General features: G+C 47.8%; 1 protein-coding gene and 1 long non-coding RNA gene across 2 annotated transcripts in view; one reads left to right on the top strand and one right to left on the bottom strand.

Moving 5' to 3' along the window:
* ABCC1 (ATP binding cassette subfamily C member 1) overlaps positions 1-19,925 on the top strand; it is a 135,472-nt gene that overhangs the window by 61,966 nt on the left and 53,581 nt on the right. The window contains exons 8-12 of the mRNA XM_035717481.2: positions 6,876-7,106; positions 7,987-8,164; positions 9,436-9,597; positions 13,326-13,418; positions 15,217-15,420. Coding sequence (XP_035573374.1) covers positions 6,876-7,106; positions 7,987-8,164; positions 9,436-9,597; positions 13,326-13,418; positions 15,217-15,420 — 868 coding nt within the window. The remainder of the gene's footprint in view (positions 1-6,875; positions 7,107-7,986; positions 8,165-9,435; positions 9,598-13,325; positions 13,419-15,216; positions 15,421-19,925) is intronic.
* LOC118354965 (uncharacterized) lies at positions 2,062-18,548 on the bottom strand. The gene is made up of 2 exons (XR_004816474.2): positions 18,385-18,548; positions 2,062-2,304 (listed from the first exon to the last, which is right to left on the bottom strand). It is a non-coding gene; the product is annotated as an uncharacterized LOC118354965 (long non-coding RNA).

Below are 19,925 nucleotides of genomic sequence, written 5' to 3'. Positions count from 1 at the left end.
GGGAGGCAGGTTGAGCGTAAGCCTCTGTGGGAGGGCATCGTGAGATGCATTGTGAGATGGGTGGTGTTCTCTGCACATATGGTTCCATCTGAATCTGATGCCCATGACCCAGTTGGTGGTTCTCAGGTAGAGGTGGGTCCTTGGTTCCATCCCAAGCCTGGCTGGTAGCATCCTTCTTGATGACCAGGTTGCTGGAAACAGTGTGGGAGAGTTTGCCCCTTGAGGCTCCATGGAAAGTGGACTGGGCACGAACAAGAAGCTCTATCACCGGCCTGGCCCTTACTTGACACGTTCAGCAGATCTGATGTTACCTGCTACTGTGTGGTCTGTTTAGGCCCTCTGTGTCCAACAGTGGGACCAAACAGTCTCCTTGTTTGGTGCCACCTTACAATCCACATAGGAGACAGGACGGGAGTCAATAGAGAGATGGGAAAAGTTTTGGAGAGCCTTACGTTTTATGAGATTACATAAGGAAGTGGGGTAAGAGTGACTGAGGAAGCTGATGGAGACACTGTGGTTAGGGATGGCCTCTCTGAGAAGGTGACATTTGAGCAGAAGTTAGTATCGAAGGAGGTTATGAGCTGTGTGCGTGTGTGTGGGAAGGGCTGTATGGCTCATGCAAAGGTCCTGAGGTAGAAGTGAGTCTGGCGAGCTTCTGGAGCAGTGGAGTGGGGTGGGGTGGGGGGCAGTGTGGTCTGAGTGGAGTGTGAGGGGTAGAATGGGAGGAGATAAGTAGGAGAAGCATTTTTAGGGGTCTCATCGGCTGTGTTAGTGAGCTAGGGTTTGATCCTAAGTGCAATGAGAAGTCAGAGGTTGGTTTTAATCAGGTCAGTGGCATGTCCTGAGTTTTATGTCCTGAGTTTTTTAATAATGAGTGGGGCTGCCCTGGGGAAGGTGAGAGAGAATGCAGGGAGACCAGGATGGGGGCCCTAGAGGCTGTCCCTGAAGTGGCTTTTTTTTTTTTTTTCCTCAGAGGGCTTTCTGACAATTCAGTGAGGTAAACGTCATCTGATAAGCCCTGTCATGGTCCTAGGTAAGCTCCGGGCAGGTCACACTATACAAGTTGTGTTTATTCACTAGATGTGGCACCAGGCTGGGTGCTCCCATCCTGCCTGGGAGGGCATGGTGAACCCTGGCTCCTCGGGCTCCAACAGGGGCCACCCCAGAGGCACTGGGTCTCTTAATGCCTCGGCCTTTAGGGCTTCCCAGCTTGGGGGTTCACTGCCTTGGGTCACTCGTAGCTGAGTCACTCTGTTTCCAGAGGCACATACTGGACCTGGCACCTGTAACCCCTGTGGACATGGTGGGTGAAAGGTGAACAGAGAGTCCTCTTCTAAGCTGGAATTTCTTGGTGTCACCCTTTGCGGCCAGGCCTCTTCTCTTAGCTAGGAAACAGGATGCAGGTGGGAGGGAGAAGTTACACCGGGGCCCTGGCAGACCTTGTAGGGAGGGGGCACAGATATATTCACCATCTTGGTTTTGCTGGCGGTTTCACAGGTATATGTATCCATATAGGTCAAAACTCAATATACGCTCCCAATATGTGCAATTTATCATACTTAGGAAATGTCTCAGTAAAGCTATATGTAAAAAAAAAAGCACAAAGCCTGTTTAAAGACAGGATGACTATATTTGCTTAATTGTCTCTATTTTGTAAAGGAATGCAAACGGAAAATAACAAAAAAACAAAGCACCAGTATGTGTGCATTGAACAGTGGTTCTGAACCTTCCAGACTCCTTGCCTTGAATACAGAGATTTTCCAACATCAGTACAGTTACTTTAAGGTAATCTATCAATAAAAATAGCCCACCCGGGACATGTGGGTGGCTCAGTCAGTTAAGCATCTGCTTTTGGCTCAGGTCATGATCTCAGGGTTCTGGGATCAAGTCCTGGGCTCCCTACTCAGCAGGGAGCCTGCGTCTCCCTCTGCCCCTCCCCACGCTCATGCTCTCTCTCTCTCTCTCAAATAAAAATCTTTAAAAAGCCCACCCACATATCTAAAATTTTAAAAATTAACAAAATGCTCTCTCTAGACTTTAAAGGAAAACTGAAACAAGGGATTTGTAATAAGACAGCATGTATTTCAGTGAGTAAATGCTCAGGCGTGCGCTGGAAAGAGCAGAATGGAGAGTCCTTGCTTGTCCTAAAGTGGAGGATCCCTTGTGACAGCTGCAAATCCCTGCAGATCTCCAGAACCACATCAGTCACCCTCACCGAAGAGGTTTTGCAGAGTTGGTGGCCAGTGCTTGGCATTGTTCTGAACAAAACACAGTCTTCCTTTCATTTCGGCAATAGTTGCATTCCTGAAAAAGTTCGAGGTGTATTTAAACTTGCAAGAACCAAAAAATACACACTATGGGTTTATGTCCGAAAACAGAGTTAGATTCCAGACCTAGTCATTTCAGGCAGGCTTTTCAACCTACACAAATTCCTGTTGGGGTCTTCTTTTGGGGGCGGGGGGATTTAAAGTTTTGTAGGTTCCAGGAGGTCTGGTATCTAGCTCAATCTTTGACAGTCAGAGAATGTGGAATTTGCAAAGCACGGCCCCTTTTGGGAACCTCTGTTTTTGAGGAACAGAAAGCACTGAAAAAAAATTTTTTTTTTTGAGAAAAGGGTAAGATGGTGGGGGAAAGATCTTGAGTCATTTGCATTTGTAAGCAACACATTTACAGTTAGGATTAGGGTTCGACTGTTGTTTGTATATCCTTAGCTCTGAGAAGAGTGAAAATGTGCATCAAGTTTGTACAATACATTCTCTGCAGTTGTAAGTCACGTCTGCCCTTGGATATTCACTTCAGGTCACAGACTGTGATGCTCAGAGTACATCCAGAAATGTAGAAATTTCAGGCGAGCTAAGATTTTTTTCAAGTTTGAGATTTACCTCTCCTAACACCTTCAAGCCAAATGACAGCATCCTCGTGGCGCCTCATTGCTGTTTGGTTGGTTCAGGCCTCCTATAGTGGCTCCCAGTCCTGTTCAGGTTCCCCTGAGGCACTCTACCTGTTTGTGGAAAGGCTGCCAAACCTCATTTCAAATCCTTCACTCCAGGCCTGGCTCCCTGCTCCCCCTGCCCGGAGCACCCTTTTCCTTCTCCTGAATCTCGCATCCTACATAGTTTTGCTCCGATGTCACCTCCTCCTGGAAGCCCCCATGATAGCACCAGTAACACAGTCTCTGAAGTGAAGTCACGCCTGCTAATCCTTTCCTCTCCTGGGGTTCTATGATGGTGGGGGCTCTGTCCAGAGTTTGGTCCAAGACACGTCTTTAGTTAGTGGAAAAGTGACCGATGGACATCTCTGCCCACAGTGACATTTTCCCAGCCTTCAGCGTCCCATGCTTTCTGTTCCCATGCTCTGGACAATTTTCTCCTGACTCAGACCTTTCCCCTCCTTGCCGAAGCTTGCACATGCCCTGCTTGCTTCCTCTCCCCTCCTGGAACACTTCCCTCCTTTGTAGGCCTCCGGTTCCTGGGATAGTTCTCCTTCTCTACTTGGCCTTAGCTGATCCTTCCCACTACTCTTGACCTTGTCCACCCAGACCTGTGTTTTCCTCCTCTCTGTCTGCCCGAGACCTTCCCCCTGACCCTTTGGCACCTCTTTCTTGGTCCCTGGCAACAGCCCTGGGTCACCCGCAGCCCATGCAGGCCCAGGGCCAGGGCTGGCTTAGGAAGTGGTAAAGAAAATGAACAGGCAGGGTTGAGCCACTCCCTTCCTCTCTGCCTGCCCTCTTTCTTTCTTGCCAAGGAAGGCTGCGTGTGCTAGGAGGAATGATACTAAAAATCCCCGCCAGCAGCCCAGCTTCGGGGCAGGTCAGTAAAGGGAAAAGGGAAGACCTTGCATGGTGACATTGACAGTGTGGTTGGTGGGATAATGCCCTCACAAAGATGTCCACGCCCTGATCCCCAGAACCGTACATGGCACAGGGACTTGGCCTGATACGATCACGAGGCCCTTGTAAAAGGGGACAGGAGGTCAGAGAGAGAGAGAGAAAGAGAAAGAAAGAGAGAGGGAGAGAGGTGCTCTGCAGCTGGCTTTTAATTGGAGGAAGGGGCCACAAGCCTAGAAATGTTAGGAAGCCTCTAGACGTAGGAAAAGACTAGGAAACACATGAAAAGGAATGTAGCCTTGACCCTTAGATTTCTGATCCCAAGAATTATGAGACAATAAATTTGTGTTGCTTTAAGCCATTCAGTCTGTGGTAATCTGTTACAGCAGCCGTAGAAAGTCACACAACTTCCCACGAAGTTTAGATTTTATTCTGGATGCAGGGGGGAGGCTGTCAGGGGAGTTGAAGTAGGGGGATGGTATGTTTTTAGGAAGGTCTCATTGGCTGCCCTGAAGGACTTGGCTGTCAGGGAACAAGAGTGGGAGGAAATGAGGGAGCAGGAAGGAGGCCCCTGCGGTGGTCGTTTGCATGGGACAGAAGCTGTGGACCTAGAGTGGAGGGATGCCCACACATATCCTGGGAGGGGCAGGTAGGACAGACCCCTGATTGACCCCAGGGAATGGAGACTCCCATGGTTCTGGTCCTCTCCTGGGGTGGGGAGTGAGCCAAGGCAAAGTATCAGGTGTTTTAAATAGTCAATTGTGTGGCATCGACCTAACAGGGGAGAGTCTTCTGAAATTGAGTGCTGTTCAATATACTCGTGCCATGGAAGGATTCTATAAATTGCAGAGGTTGGGTTAGGTGAGGATGAAGCATGTATTTGAGTGGTGGAGCCCACGTGGGGCCATTAGAAGATGTTCACTTGATTTTAATTTGGGAGACAAGAGCTAGGAGGGGTATGTCTGTTGTTGTGTAACATATTACCCCAACCTAGCAGCCGAAAAGGACAACGAACATATGCTATCTCTCATAATTTTTCTGGGTCAGGGATCCAGCCTAGCGGAGGCGGGGGTGCGGAGGTTCTGGCTCAGTGACTTTGTGAGCTTGCTCTCAGCTTGACAGCTGGGGCTGCATCATCTGAAGGCTCGACTGGGGCTGCAGGCTCCGCTCTCAGGTTGCACATGGCTGGCTAGTCCGGGCTGGCTCTTGGCAACATCTCCCCATGGGGGGCTCCTCCAGTGTCCTCCCCACTTGGCACTTGGCTTTGCCCAGAGTGAATGATCCAAAGAGAAGGTGAGACAGAAGCCGCCCCGTTGTCTGTGACCTAATCTTGGAAATGGCGCGCCCTCCATCATTTCTGTCCTCTTCCAAGCAGGAGGGCACTGTGCAGGGGCCTTTTGTGGGCTCCGGTTTCTCACATCCTTGTAGACATTTGTTACTACCTGACTTTTGGATGGTACACCTTGTGGGTGTTGAAGTAATATTGTGGTTTTGGTTTGTGTTTCTCTGATAGCTAACGGTGTCAGGCAACATTTTGTGGCCCTTTGCATATCTTTTTTGCCCCCTTTTAATGGGGTTGTTGTTTTTTTTCCTTATTGTGTGATGAGAGTTCTTGATAGACTCTGGTTACAAGTTCCTTATCAGGTATTTAATTTGCAAATATTTTCTCTCATTCTGTGGTTTGTCTTTTTCACTTTCCTGATTGTGCCTTTTGAAACGTGACTTTTTTTTTTTTTTTTTTTGACATAGTCCAGTTGGTCTCATCTTTTCTTCCACTGCTTGTGCTTTTTGGTGGCCTATTTCAGAATCCATTCCAAATGCAAGGTCATGAAGATTTTCACGTTTTCTTTTTTTTTTTTTTTCCTGATGATTTTATTTATTTATTTGAGAGAGAGTGCACCTGCGAGCGGGGAGGGAAGGGCAGAGGGAGAGGATGAATCTTAAGCAGACTTCCTACTGAGCACGGAGCCTGACTCAGAGTCTGATCTCATGACCCCAAGATTATGAACTGAGTTGACATCAAGAGTTGGATGCTTAACTCACTGAGCCACCCAGGTGCCCCTCACTTGTTTCCTTCTAAGAATTTTATAATTGTAATTCTGTGTTTAGGTCTTGACCCATCTCGAGTTAATTTCTGTATATGGTGTGAAATGGGACCCAGCTTCATTCTTTTGCATGTGGCTGGGTGGCTTCTCAGCACCATTTGTTGAAAAGGTTATTCTTTCCCATTGAACGATCTTGACACCCTTGTCAGAAATCAGGTTTATTTCTGGTTCCATTGATTATGTGCGTGTATGTGAGTGTGCGTGTGTGTGAATCCTTCCTTCTCCTTATGCCTATCCTGATTACAGTTACAATAAAGTTTGAAATTGGGGGCGCCTGAGTGGCTCAGTGGTTGAGTGTCTGCCTTCAGCTCAGGTCATGATCCCAGTGTCCTGGGATTGAGTTCTGCATTGGGCTCCCTGCATGGAGCCTGCTTCTCCCTCTGCATATGTCGCTGCCTCTCCCTCTCTCATGAATAAATAAATAAAACCTTAAAAAAAAAAAGAAACAGAAAAGTGTGCATTCTCCATGTTTGATTTTTTTTTTTTTTCCTTAAAAATAGTTTTGGCTATCCTGGGTCTCTTGAGTTTCTGCATGAATTTTAGAATCAGCTTGTCATTTCCTATAGAAACAAGTCTGCTAGGATTCTGAGAAGAGATTGCGTTGTATCTGTAGGTCACTGCGGGGCTGGCCCTTTTCAGTGCCCTTCATGTGTATTAACACATTGGATTTTCAGAGCAACCTGGTGAGGTGGGTCTTAGGTGTATCTCTGTTTTAGCAGATAATAACCTGGGCCTATAGAACAGTTGGGGAATCTGCTCACCTAGCCAGCGCCCTGAGGCTGTGCTCCTAAGCAGTGGGCTCAGCTGCTCCTCTGCAGTGACTGGTTTCCTTTGGCTGGGCCTCCGCAAGGGGTGGACTGCTCTGGCCCTCTTCCCTGCCCCCCTGGCTGGCCAGACAAGTCTCCAGAAGACCCCACAACCACTCCACACTCCTTGTGTTCCAGACAGCAGAGGAAGATCACATACTCCTCCAAGGATCCTGCCAAGCCAAAAGGGGGCTCCCAGGTGGACGTGAACGAGGAGGCTGAGGTGTTGATTGTTAAGACCCCACAGAAGGAGCGCGAGCCGTCTCTATTCAAGGTGTTATACAAGACCTTCGGGCCCTACTTCCTCATGAGCTTCTTATTCAAGGCCCTCCATGACCTGATGATGTTTGCTGGCCCAGAGATCTTAAAGTAAGACCCCTTCCCTCTCATCTGAGCATGTCTTTGTGTCCCTGACCTTCCACCTCCTTCCACCAGCAGCATTCCCGACCACTGCCTTGGGGTCCCAGGGCATGTCCCCCAGGGGCTTCAAGCCAGCCTCTCTGTCCCCCCTGCTTTGATTAATGCTTCGCATTGATAGCCATCTGAACTCAGGTTTATTTGGGTTCAGTTCTATTATAACTTTGGTTATAGTAGAAACCACCTTCCCTGAAGCCACAGGAGGGAAGGGAGAGGATTGTCTAGGGAAACCAAGAATAAGAACATGAGCCAGAGAGACACCTGGGTAGCTCAGTGGTTGAGTGTCTTCCCATGGCTTAGGTCATGATCCCAGTGCCCTGGGATCGAGTCCCACATCGGGCTTCCTGCATAGAGCCTGCTTCTCCCTCTGCCTGTGTCTCTGCCTCTCTCTCTGTGTCTCTCATGAATAATCTTACAAACAAACAAACCCACGAGGTAGAGTGCATCCATCCGCCTGCAGCCTGAACACAGAATCTCACAAAGGAGCCCCCTCCCTCCTCTCTCTCTTTACCTCTCTCTTTTTGTCTCTTTGGGGCCCCATGTTCCTTTTCTTTGCCTTCCTCCCCCTGCCTCTCATATTCTCAGGTTGGGTGAGAGTATTCTCACCTCTGGGTGACTGTCCGGTGATGGAACAGAGCAGTCGGTACGAGAAGCCCAAGGCTTGGGCGCTCTGCGTGGTCACATCCCCACTGTGGCTTTGTTTTCCCATATGAGCTGGAAGGAGTAGCACCCGCCCCTCCCGGCTCCGAGGAGGTCGAAATGCCCAAGTGGAAGGACCTTCCCCATGGCGCGTGTGTCAGTGTCCCGTCATTCTGTCCTTGCTCCTTCATAGGTTGCTCATCAACTTCGTGAACGACAAGAAGGCCCCGGACTGGCAGGGCTACCTGTACACTGCGCTGCTCTTCATCTGCGCCTGCCTGCAGACCCTCGTGCTGCACCAGTACTTCCACATCTGCTTCGTCAGCGGCATGAGGATCAAGACAGCCGTCATCGGGGCCGTGTACCGGAAGGTGGGTGAGGCCGGACGTCACCTGCCGTAGCCTCAGGATCTGTGGGGACCGGGCCGGGGCACCGTGGGAGCTGCCGTGAGGATTCCAAGCCTTGCTTCTGGAGCAGTAGCAGGAGGGTGGCCCACATGACCACAGATGGCTAGGATCGGCCAGCAGGCATCACACTGCAGCAGAGCCAATGTCCAGGGTGGGTGGGTGCGTAGCATCTCCTTGAGGCCTGCGTCCGCCACGGATGGGATTTCATAGGTGGTACTTGACTTGGGAAAATCCAGGTTCGGATCCTCACTCTGCCATTGATGCTCTGTTGGAGCTTGTTCCAACCCCCCACTTGAGCTGAGCCGGTGGTCCTTTCCCGGAATAGTGGAGTACCTAGCAAGCATTCATGCTTATCCAGTTTAAGAGGAATTTCTCGCTTCCTTCAGTTTCTTAGCTTCTGGGACAGATGCTGCTTGAGCCCATGGGAAGAGACTACCTAGTGATGGTCAGGAGAGGGGGCCATTTGGTTGGTGCTCAGCCCCGTCTGTCCTTAGACTTCACCCGGAGAACTTCACGGCTCCCCTGTCCAGGCTGCACCGCAGATGAACAAAATCAGGGTCTCCGAGGGGGAGATCTGGGCACTAGTATCTTAAACTCCCCAATTAAGAGTGTGAAACCATGTTTGAGAACCAGAACAATTTTGTCCTTCCAGGGAATGTTTGAAAAGAGTCTGGAGATAATTTTTGGCTGTCCTCGCTGGAGGTGGGGGCATGTAGTGGGTAGAGGCCGGGGATGCTGGTGAACACCCTATAATGCACCGGCCAGTACCACAAAGAAATACCCAGCTTCACATGTCAGTAATGGCAAGGTTGAGACACGCCGACCTTGACCTCAGTCCTTGAGCGTGATCTGCAGACCAGCAGCATCTGTGTCACATGGAAGCTTGTTAGAAATGCATTGTCCTAGGCCCCACCCCAGTCCTACCAGGTCTGAAACCATAACAGATTTCCCTGGTGACATGTATACAACCTAAAGTGTGTGAGGCCCTGCTGGAGGGGCCTTGGGGGGTCCCTTCCCTGTTTCAGGAGTCAGGACAAGGCAGCGAGTGTTGCTGATAAGAGCTGGGCCTTCACAATGAGACAGACGAGCTGGGAACGCAGATAAGGCGGCAAGGGAGGAGAAGAGAGAAGTGGGCCTTCTGCTCTGAGCTGTCGTCCTCCTCCAAGGGGGCCCGGGGAAGGGCCTGGACTCTCGCCTGCCACACTCACCCTCTCTCCCTCTCCGTTGTCCTGCAGGCATTGGTGATCACCAACTCAGCCAGAAAATCCTCCACCGTCGGGGAGATTGTAAACCTCATGTCTGTGGACGCCCAGCGGTTCATGGACCTGGCCACGTACATTAACATGATCTGGTCAGCTCCTCTGCAAGTCATCCTTGCTCTCTACCTCCTGTGGCTGGTGTGTGTTTGACGTCGTCCCTGTTGTGTGGAGGGAGGGACCACCCCTGTGGGCGGTGGGGGTGAGGGGGTGGGTGTTGGTGATAAGAACCTCTGTAATTCACTGGGGCCTTTTCTTGACGTTGTTCACATTTTCTCTCCTGGCCTGTTGGATAAGTCCTGGGTATTTTATCCCTTTCCTCAGTGTTTGGATCTATGCTCTTTTTGGTGGCACAATACTTGTTTGCATTTGTCCTTTTTCTGACAGTGTATGTAATTCACAACCTTAGAACATTATGCACCACATTTCTCCCACTGTGTCTTCCCAAACACTAACCAAACTCCTGTACTCACCAGTCCCGAACTGCTTTGGTCAAGATTTCTCTGAGTGACAAGGGATAGAAATCCAGTTTAAAATAGTCTAAGCAAGTACAGGGAATTTTGTGAGTGTGTGTAACTGCAGAGCACAGGGTATGGCTTCAGGCATGGGTGGATCCAGGTGTTCACTCAGTGCTGGAAGGACTCAGGCTCACTCCATCATTTCTTGGCCCTATTTGCCTCTGAGTTGACTTCATTCTCTGTGATTTCCTTCAGTGGCTTCCATACCTTTGGGCTTTTATCATCTTTGCTGAGAGAAAAGAAAATATTGCAGTCCTCATTTCCTCAGCCAGAGCCCCCTGGAGAGCTTTGATGGACCAGGCACAGTCCTAGTCATACCCCTGAGCCAATCATTGTGGTACAGGAGGCAGAGTTCCCTCATTGGCCAGCCCGGGTCACATGCCCACAGGAGAGGGGGGGCAGTTCCCAAAATGAAAAGTTGATGAGGTGCTATTGGCCTTACACGTGCCTTATCCTTCGTCACCTCTGAGCCTTTGCATGGGCCTTTCCTTCTGCCAGGAGTTCCTTTCCCTCCTTCTTCCGTAAGGGTGGCGTCCTACTCATCTTTCAAGGCTGTGATGACTGCCACCTTTGCTAATTCCTTTTCCCTCTTGATTAGATGGGTTTCTTCCTTTTTAAATCCCAGTAGTTTAGTGCAGAAGCTCCTCTAATGTTACCTTCTGGAATAGTTTTTTTTTTTTGCTGATTGGTGTAGCAGCCCCTCCTCTTCTGGTAAGTGTATCTGTTACTCATGGGCTCAGTGTCTTTTTTTTTTTTTTTTTTTTAAGATTTTATTTATATATTTCAGAGAGACAGAGAGAGAACACGAGGTGGTGGGGGGCAGAGGGAGAAGCGGGCTCCCCGCTGAGCAGGGATCCCAACGTGGGTCTCAATCCCAGGTCCCTGAGATCATAACCTGAACTGAAGGCAGATGCTTAACCAACTCAGCCACCCAGGTGCTCCTCAGTGTCTTGTTTTTGCCTTATTTTTTATTTTCCTTGAGTGTAGTCCCAGCAGGGCCTGGTGCCTAATAGGTGCACAGGAAATCATCTGTTGATTTGACTGTAGTTTACATTTTTTTGTCAGTTTATATAGCAGAAGATGAATGATTATAAATTGTTTCTAGCAATGAAACAGAAATAAATACCAGAATCTAAATGTCTTTTTGGGCTGACATCTTGGGGTACCCACTTCTCCAGAAATTTCAGCCACAGGTGAAATATTTTTGGAACACTTCTTTTAGAATTGGCCTTCAGGGTTGATTTATGAACCATTAAGGAAATTGTTTTGTTTTAGATGAGGGTTGCTGAATGTATTACTGACATTTGGAGCCAGATAATTTTCTGTTGTTGGGGGGCTGTCCTGTGCCCCTGGCCTATTCACACTGACACCAATAACACAGTCCCCAGCCTCCAACCCCAGGTGTACCCATATGTCTCCAGACATTGCCAGATACTCCCTGGGGGCAATTCTTCCTTGGTTAAGAACCACTGGTTTGGATAGAGATAGGATTTCTCTGACTGTCAAAAACACAGTATAGGATAGTGATGGTGGTTCTGGGCTCAGGAATCAGACTGCCTGGGTTCACTTCTTGCCTCTTCCATTATTAGGTTTGTGACCGTTTTACTTAATGTCGCTAAGCCTCAGCATGTCTGTCCTCTTCTGTAAATTGGTGATGACAATGGTATCTCTCGTCATAGGGATATCAGGATGAAGGGAGGAGTCAGCGCAGGTGCATGGTGTTTTTTACTCATGTTTGGTATCTTTTAATTACTTTTTGTAATCCAAGTTCATTCTGAATGCTTTAGGTTGTTGGTAGAAATCACCTGCATTCTCAGAGGTGGATTAATCACCTTGGGAAGAGATACTTCACAGAAACCGTTAGGAGCAACAGCATTGTTTGGGAGACTAGGACTGGTACCCCCATGGGTGATTACTTGGAAGAGAGTGATGCTCCTGGTTTTCTGAATGCTTAAGGGCAAAAAAAAAGATCACATTACCCTCTAGTTCCGTCTGCGTGTACCTGCTGAGTGCATGCATACTGGGCCAGTTTCTCAACCTGTCTCTTTTTAGGTGTCGAAATTAAAAGATGGAGAGATTGTATCTTATCTTGGCCTCTTCATCTCTCTCGGGGGTATTTTCCTCATCTGCAACTGGGATGATAGAACAAGTTTACGACCTCTTGTCTGCAAATCCTCAAATCCAAGAGCTCTGAAAGTTTCCTTGGCTCCTTTGGTGCCATAACCTGACCTGAACTGATATGAAGTATTTATGATCTTGATGATTGTCTCAGTGCAAATGTTCCTATTTTGCTGCTGAGAAAGCAATACGTTTGATTATAGAGTGCTGTGCTAGGACCCCAGTGGGCCTGTCATGCAGTATACGGACACACCTGTGTCAGCAGGTCCCCAAGACCACGCCAGGTGGATGAGTTGCGAGGAGGACTCATAGCTCTAATTTACTACAGCAGGAATAGCAGAGGGTAAAGACGCGGGGGGAGGAATCAGAGGGAAGTAGGTACAGATTTCAAGAGTCCTCTCCCAGGTGACCCACGCAGGATGCACTTCATTCCCTAGCAACAAGTTCTGACAACGTGTGAAATGCTGTCAGGCAGGGAAGCTTGGTAGAGAGCCAGTGCCCAGGGTTTTTGTCTATAGGTTGCCTCTGCTTGGCACATACCAAACTTGCAGACTCCCAGGAGACAAAGAGGGGTTCAGCATAAACCATGTTGTTTGTACAAAGAGTTGAGGCCCACTGAGCCACTCTTGCCAGTTCTGAGAATGGTGGGAGCCCTCCCCAAATCCAGGCTCCCAGCTGCCAGCCAAGGGCCAAATTTGTAAGCAGACCTTTAAACAAGATCAACCATTAGGCTGGCTGTGTTAGCTAATTTCTATTCAACACCTTATTATTTTTCTAAAGTTTTTTTTTTTTTCAAGATTTATTTATTTATTTCAGAGAGAGTAAGTTCACGACCCAGGGGAGGGGCAGAGGGAAAGGGAGAAGCAGACCGCCCTGATGAGCAGCCTGACACGGGGCTCCATCCTGGGACCCTGAGATCACGGCCTGAACCAAAATCCAGAGTCAGAGGCTCAATCAACTGAGCCCCCCAGGCACCCCACCTTTCTAACGTTCTGATATGTGAAACTCACCTGTCCCCTGGGGTTTCAGATACCGGACATGTGTGTTCTTAAAGGGGTCGTGGGATCCCAGGAGATGTTCAGGAATAGATCCAAAAATTCTGAACAGCCCCATTGCTGGGTCACAGTTATGCAGGTGCCCTGAATGCGCTCGGCCAGGTCTGTGGGGTTGGCATAGTGGGTGCTCAGCCAGGGAAGCCCCATGTTGAAGGCTTCTGTTCTCTTCCTTCCTTAGAACCTGGGCCCGTCTGTCCTGGCTGGGGTGGCTGTGATGATCCTCATGGTTCCGCTCAATGCCGTGATGGCCATGAAGACTAAGACCTACCAGGTAGGGAGTCTGTCTCCATAGGGCTCCAAGCTGGGCTCTCTTTCAACACTGGGATTTTAGCGAGTTCTTTCTATGTAGGCCCTTGGGGTTCTCAGCCCTGCGTGCCTGTTGGAATCCCCTGAGGAGCATTCACAAATGCTGATACCTGGGCTCCATTTCTGGAATTCTGGTTTGCATTGTCTGGGTGGGCTCTGGGCATCAGTTTTTGTTTTTTTTTTTTAAGATTTTATTTATTTATTCATGAGAGACACACAGAGAGAGGCAGAGACACAGGCAGAAGGAGAAGCAGGCTCCCTGCAGGGAATCTGACATGGGACTTGATCCCAGGACCCCGGGATCACTACCTGAACCAAAGGGAGATGCTCAACCACTGACCCACCCAGGCATGCCCTGGGCATCAGTTTTTAAAGCTTCCTGGATGATTACGATGGACAGCCAAGGTTGAGAGCTCCTGAAACAGACCTCATAGACCATTGACCAAAATCACATCTGTGAGTCTCTGGGAAATTCCATATTTCCCACAGAATTCAGTCATTTATGCATTTTCTGTGCATTTTCAAAAGTTGAGTAAAAATTACCCCCGGCTTTTTTCCTTTGTCCCCCACTACCTTATGCTAGGCAGAGCGTTCAACTATTTTCAGAAATGTTTTATACTTTCTAAGTTTTTAAATATCCATGTAACAGAGCACATGCCTTCCCATTATAAAAAAAAAATATTCAGTTGATAGAATAGTATATAATTTAAAAGGGGATGTCCCCTTCCCTGTCCTCTCAATCCCAGTGAGCACGCTGAAGCAAATCCGTCTAGAACTTTACGTGTATTTATAGAGAGATCTGATTATACAGGTGGGCTTGGTGGGCCTATGTGTGTGTGTCGTGTGGCATCACCACCACGTAAGTTTTTATACACATGGGCCTGTTTGGCAGCCTGGTCTTATCATTTGACACCACCTCTCAGGGATCTTTCTGTGGCATGTCGTATAATCTGACCTCATTCTCTTGAAGTAGCGCCAAATAGTCCGTAACCGAGAGAGGCCAGAGTTTATTTCTCTGCTCCCCAGTTGATGGCTGTTTACGATGTGCCTGCAAAATTGCACATGAGAGCGCTTGACCGCACAGATGATGCAGGAGGAGAGAGGAGTCCAGGACGTGGGCCTGTTGGAATGAGGCCACAGCAGGTGCAGGTGGGAGGAGGTTAGGCAAGGAAGGGGCACTGTCACCTTTCTTCCAGTGCTATGCCGGCTTCCCTGAGTGACCTGCTTTTGAAACAGCTTCAGTCCCTGACTTTGACCTCACATGACTTAAAAATCATCCTCATCCATGAGCCAGGAATGACCACAGACAGTACTCAGTGACAGGGTTCTTGTTAGCAACATGTCACAGCATATGGCTCAGTAAAGAGACAAAGGAAACAGAGGGAAAAAAAAAAAACCCAAAACAACACAAAACCCCTGTATCAGTCTCTCTCCTGTGTTTGGATCGGTGGGACGGGGCCCCTGCCCTCCTTCCCTGGATGCCTATGGGGTTCTCGTCTCTGCTTCTCAAGTCTAAATGTAATAGGTGTCTCGCATCCAATTTAACATGCTCCAAAGCAGGCTTTTTCCTCTGGGTAAAAGAGTCCTTTGTGCTCTCAGGGTCAAGGGCAGGCCAGGGGTGGGCGTTCATAGGGATCGCAGGATCGGCTTTCCCAGCCTTGGGAAGGCCCAGCTCTCATGGTTGGGGATGCTGCTGACGGCCTGCTGCTGGGCCTGGAAGTGGGTCTCTCCAGCTGTGGCCTTGACTGTTCTCATCTCTGAAGGTGGCGCACATGAAGAGCAAAGACAACCGGATCAAGCTGATGAATGAGATTCTCAACGGGATCAAAGTGCTAAAGCTGTACGCCTGGGAACTGGCCTTCAAAGACAAAGTCCTGGCCATCAGGCAGGAGGAGCTCAAGGTGCTGAAGAAATCGGCCTACCTGGCCGCCGTGGGGACCTTCACCTGGGTCTGCACGCCATTTCTGGTGAGTGAAGCTGGATCTGGCCCCTGGGCCCCTACCCTCTTGTTGGTTTCTGTTTTGTTTTCGCACCTGAATATTTTTAAAAGGTCACTGTTCAACCAGGCTTTTGCCTACAACTCTTTTTGAAAAATTGCCACCCGCCCCTGCTCCCCAGCTCTCCTGCTTTACTTTATTCATAGCACTTAGTAGCTTCCAGCTCAAGGGATCCTCAGAAGTAGCTAGTTCAGGAACCAGTGGTTCCTAGGTTTGCGATAAGGTAAGAAATTTGTGCCAGGATGTCAGGTAGGTCTCTTGTGTCCCTCGAGGAGAAAATCGTGGTACGAGAAGCATGCCAGCTGAACTCCACTCCGCTCTTCTGCTACCATAGTCAAGCTACATGATGGTGTCAGCCCCCTGATCTGTTGCCGACTGGTCACAAGCTGTGGATTTGGCCAGTGCCAAGCACTCTCTAAAATTTACTTATTTACCATCTCTCTCTCTCTCCACTAGAAGGTTGGCTCCAGGAAGGCAGGGATTTTGTCTTCTCTGTTCACAGCTGTGCCCTCAGCCTAAAACAGCACACAGTAGGTGTTCAGCAAATATTTATCATTCAATGTAAAAAAAAAAATAAATGAAACCAAACAAAGTCATAAAATGAAAAATATATTGTCTTCCCCTTCCGTCTGTCCCTTTCCTCCAAGGTGGCCGTTTTGTGTATCTTTTCAGAAAAAAAATTATGAATGTAGCCCATAAAAATTTTTTAAAAATATTTTTAATGTATTTGGATAGAGTCATGCATGCATAGTGTTCTTTCTGTACCCTTTTTGTACTTGACAGATGACCTCTCCCTTCATGCGTTCAGATCTGCTTCATCTGTTGTCATGAAGCATGCTTGTCCAGTGCACGGATGTGCCATAGTTAAAGTAACCCATCTCCCGTTGCTGACTTCGCAGGGTAGTCCCCTGGTCTTTGCTATTATGATCCATGCTGCACTGAATGTTCCAGTATGCATGTCGTGGATCCTTTAATGAGTCTATCCCTGGCTGGCCAACTTTGAAAAGTTTAAAGATAACAGTAGAAGTTAGTGTTTTTTCTTCTTGTCTTTCTTTTTTTAAAATTTAAGATTTATTTATTTTAGAGAGAGAGCATGCACGTGCGTGCATGTGGGAGGGAGGGGCAAAGGGAGAAGGAGAGTGAGAAACTCAGACTCCTTGCCGAGTGTGGAGCCTGACACAGGGCTCGATCTCATGACCCTGAGACCATGACCTGAGCCGAAATCAAGAGTCGGACATTTAACTGAGTCACCCAGGTGCCCGCAAGTTAGTTTCTAAAGCTGCCCCCAAATAGGAGACCATATAAAGATGGATTCTGTAAACTCCTTAGGTACAGTTGGCTGTTAAGGATGGTTAAGGATCATGCCCCCCCCCCCCCCCGGGCTGGTTTTTACTTTCTGTCTTTGTATTCTTAGCTGTACCATTATTATTTTAACACTGTGCTAATAATAATTGTCTCTTAGTTATGTTGGCAGATATATATTCTTATTGGAAGTTTCTCTGAATTAAAATCACACATTTTCACGCATATGAAACTCTTCCATGACAGTATTGCCCCTTTCATCTCAGCTGGGTCACAGGTGGAATGTTTAAGGAAACTCGTGCATTTTCAGTGTTTGTCAAAGTATGCTCCTTCTGACACTGGGTTTGAACTTAGGCTCATGTCTCCCAGAGTATGAACCTGCACATGGGGCAGTACAGTGGAAAGCAGCTGATGCTCACGCTTGAACACACGTCGGAATCACGTGGGAGGCAGGTTGAAAGAAGAGCCAGTAGGTCTGGGTAGGATCTGAGTGGTTGCATTTCTAATAGATTTCCCAGTTTCTCCGGATTGCTAGTGGTTCGGCAAAGGGTACACAGTTTGAGAACCAGTGGAGTAGATCCTTACTGCTTGGAGTATGGCCTGTGGACCCGTAGCATCAGCAACACCTGACTTTCAGAAATGGAGACTCAGGCTGCACCGTAGATCAGCTAAAATAGGACCTGAATTTTATCACCCACCTGCCCGCCCAGGTGGTTGGTATGTAGGTTAAAGTTTGAGAAACACCGGCAAAAAGCAGAAGTGAGCAGACTTTTTCTACGAAAGACCAACTAGTAAACGTTTCAGACGTTCTGAGCCGTACAGTCTCTGTTGCAGCTCTTCTCTCCTGCTAGTGTAGGAGAGTGTACATGACACCCGTGTGAGTGGGTATGCTTGCATTCTCGTAAAAATTTACTTTATAGATACCGAAACTTGAATTTCATAAAAGCTTCCTGAGTCATAAGAAACGCTTATTTTTCTCATGTTTTGTCACCCTCTCTAATTTTTCTCATGAGAGACTCCTAATTCTGGGAAACGAACAAGGGGTAGTGGAAGGGGAGGTGGGCAGGGGGATGGGGTGACTGGGCGATGGGCACTGAGGGGAACGCTTGACGAGATGAGCACTGGGTGTTACACTAATATGTTGGCAAATTGAACTTCGATAAAAATATATATATTAAAATATATTAAAATATTCATATTTTAAATATAGTATATTATATTATAAAATAAAATATATATTAAAATATTCAATTTTTAAATAATTTTTTCAATTATTTTATTCAATAATTTTATTGAATATTGAATATTTTGAATAATTTTTTCAATTATTTTATTCAATAAAAAATATATATTAAAAAAACACATCACCAAAAAAACGCTTATTTTCATATTTCAAAAAAATATATCTGATTATGTAAAATTCTTCTAAGCCCATGGGCCAAACATAAGCAGGTGTGGACGCCTGGCTTAGAGTGGGGGTGCCTGCTGAACTTGGCTGCCAGCCCACCGTGTGCCCCGGAGCTCTTAGTCCACCTCCCTGCATCTGGGTTTTCATGTATGGAACATGAAGGGGTGGAGCCCTAGGGGTGTCACATATGGGCCCCTGCCTGCCCCCCACTCCCATGTCCATACCAGTCATCCACAAAGCGTCGCGGGGCTCTCTCCCACTGAGTTCTGTTGAAGCCACACCCAGGTGACCACTGTCAGCTGACTGGAGTTGGCACACAGAGTGACATCTTTCAGCTGTTCTAGGACTCTGAGTTCCCTTAGATCCTTTCCGGCTCACATGCGCCAGCATTCCGGGCTGGAAGGTTCTGCTAGCTCATTCTTTGAGAACATTCTGGTCTCCCCAACTTTGCCCAGGTGTCTGATGGCTTTCTTTGATTTTCAGAAGTAAAATGTATTAGAAGGCCGGTTGGTAGTTATATATGGGAATTAATAGTTATATTTGATTGTTTTCTTTTAAACTGTTAAATAGTCTTAATGCATTTATAACTGTGAAATATTCTCCTTTGTATATGTGATACATTTTATTTTAAAAATGTGGGCAGCCCCGGTGGTTCAGCGGTTTAGCGCCGCCTTCAGCCAAGGGCGTGATCCTGGAGGCCCAGGATCGAGTCCCACGTCAGGCTCCTTGCATGGAGTCTGCTTCTCCCTCTGCCTGTGTTTCTGCCTCTCTCTCTCTCTCTGTCTCTCTGTCTCTCATGATTAAATAAATAAAATAAAATAAATAAATAAAAAATAAAAATAATAATGTATTCCCATGATAAAACTAGTTAAAGCTGTTCCAAAGGATCTAGGACAAGGTTTCTCAACCTTGGCACTGTTGACATTTGGGACCCGATAATTCTTTGTTTCTTTGTGGGGGGGGAGGGGGTCTGTCCTGAACATTGTAGGGTGCCCAGCAGCATCTTGGGACTCAACCCAACAGAGGCCAAGTGACCCCTCTTCCCCCACCTCCCCAGTCGTGACAATCAGAAGTGTCTCCACACACTGTCCGGTGTCCCTCCAGTTGAGTGAGAACCACAGGTCTGTCTTGCTCCCCAGACCCCCGATGACCTACCTAGCTTCTCTCCCTGTACCAGTTTCTTCTGAGTATTTCCAGAGAAAGCCTGCACATACAGCAGCATAAACAGTGACTGTATATATGTAATAAATGTAACTAAACTTCTGTATTTCTTTTATTTACTTTCACACAAATGATGGCAAGTCATGCAGAAATCCAAAGTGTTTGAATTGCATTTTTATTTTTTAAATTTTACTTTTTTTTAAAAGGTTTTATTCATTTGAGAGAGAGAGAGAGCTGGGGGAGGGGGAGGGGCAGAGGGAGAAGCCAACTCCCCAGTGAGCTGGGAGCCTGCCACAGGGCTGCATCCCAGGACCCTGAAATCATGACCTAAGCTGAAGCTGATACTTAACTGAGCCACCCAGACACCCCTTGAATGCATTTTAAAAGTTTTATTTATTAATCATTTTAAAGATTTTATATATTTGACAGAGTGAAAGAGCACAAGCAGGGGGAGCAGCAGATGGAGGAGGAGAAAAGCAGGCTCCCCGCTGAGCAGGGAGCCCCATGTGAGCCTTGATCCCAGGACCTTGGGATCATGACCTGAGCTGAAAGAAGATGCTTATCTGACTCAAATCACCAGGGCGCCCCTGAATTGCATTTTTTT

Source organism: Canis lupus, chromosome 6 (genome assembly GCF_003254725.2).
Source record: "Canis lupus dingo isolate Sandy chromosome 6, ASM325472v2, whole genome shotgun sequence".
In the NCBI taxonomy this organism is placed as follows: Eukaryota; Metazoa; Chordata; class Mammalia; order Carnivora; family Canidae; genus Canis; species Canis lupus.
Note: the sequence above shows the minus strand (reverse complement) of the source record. Positions and strands in the feature narration are given on the sequence as shown.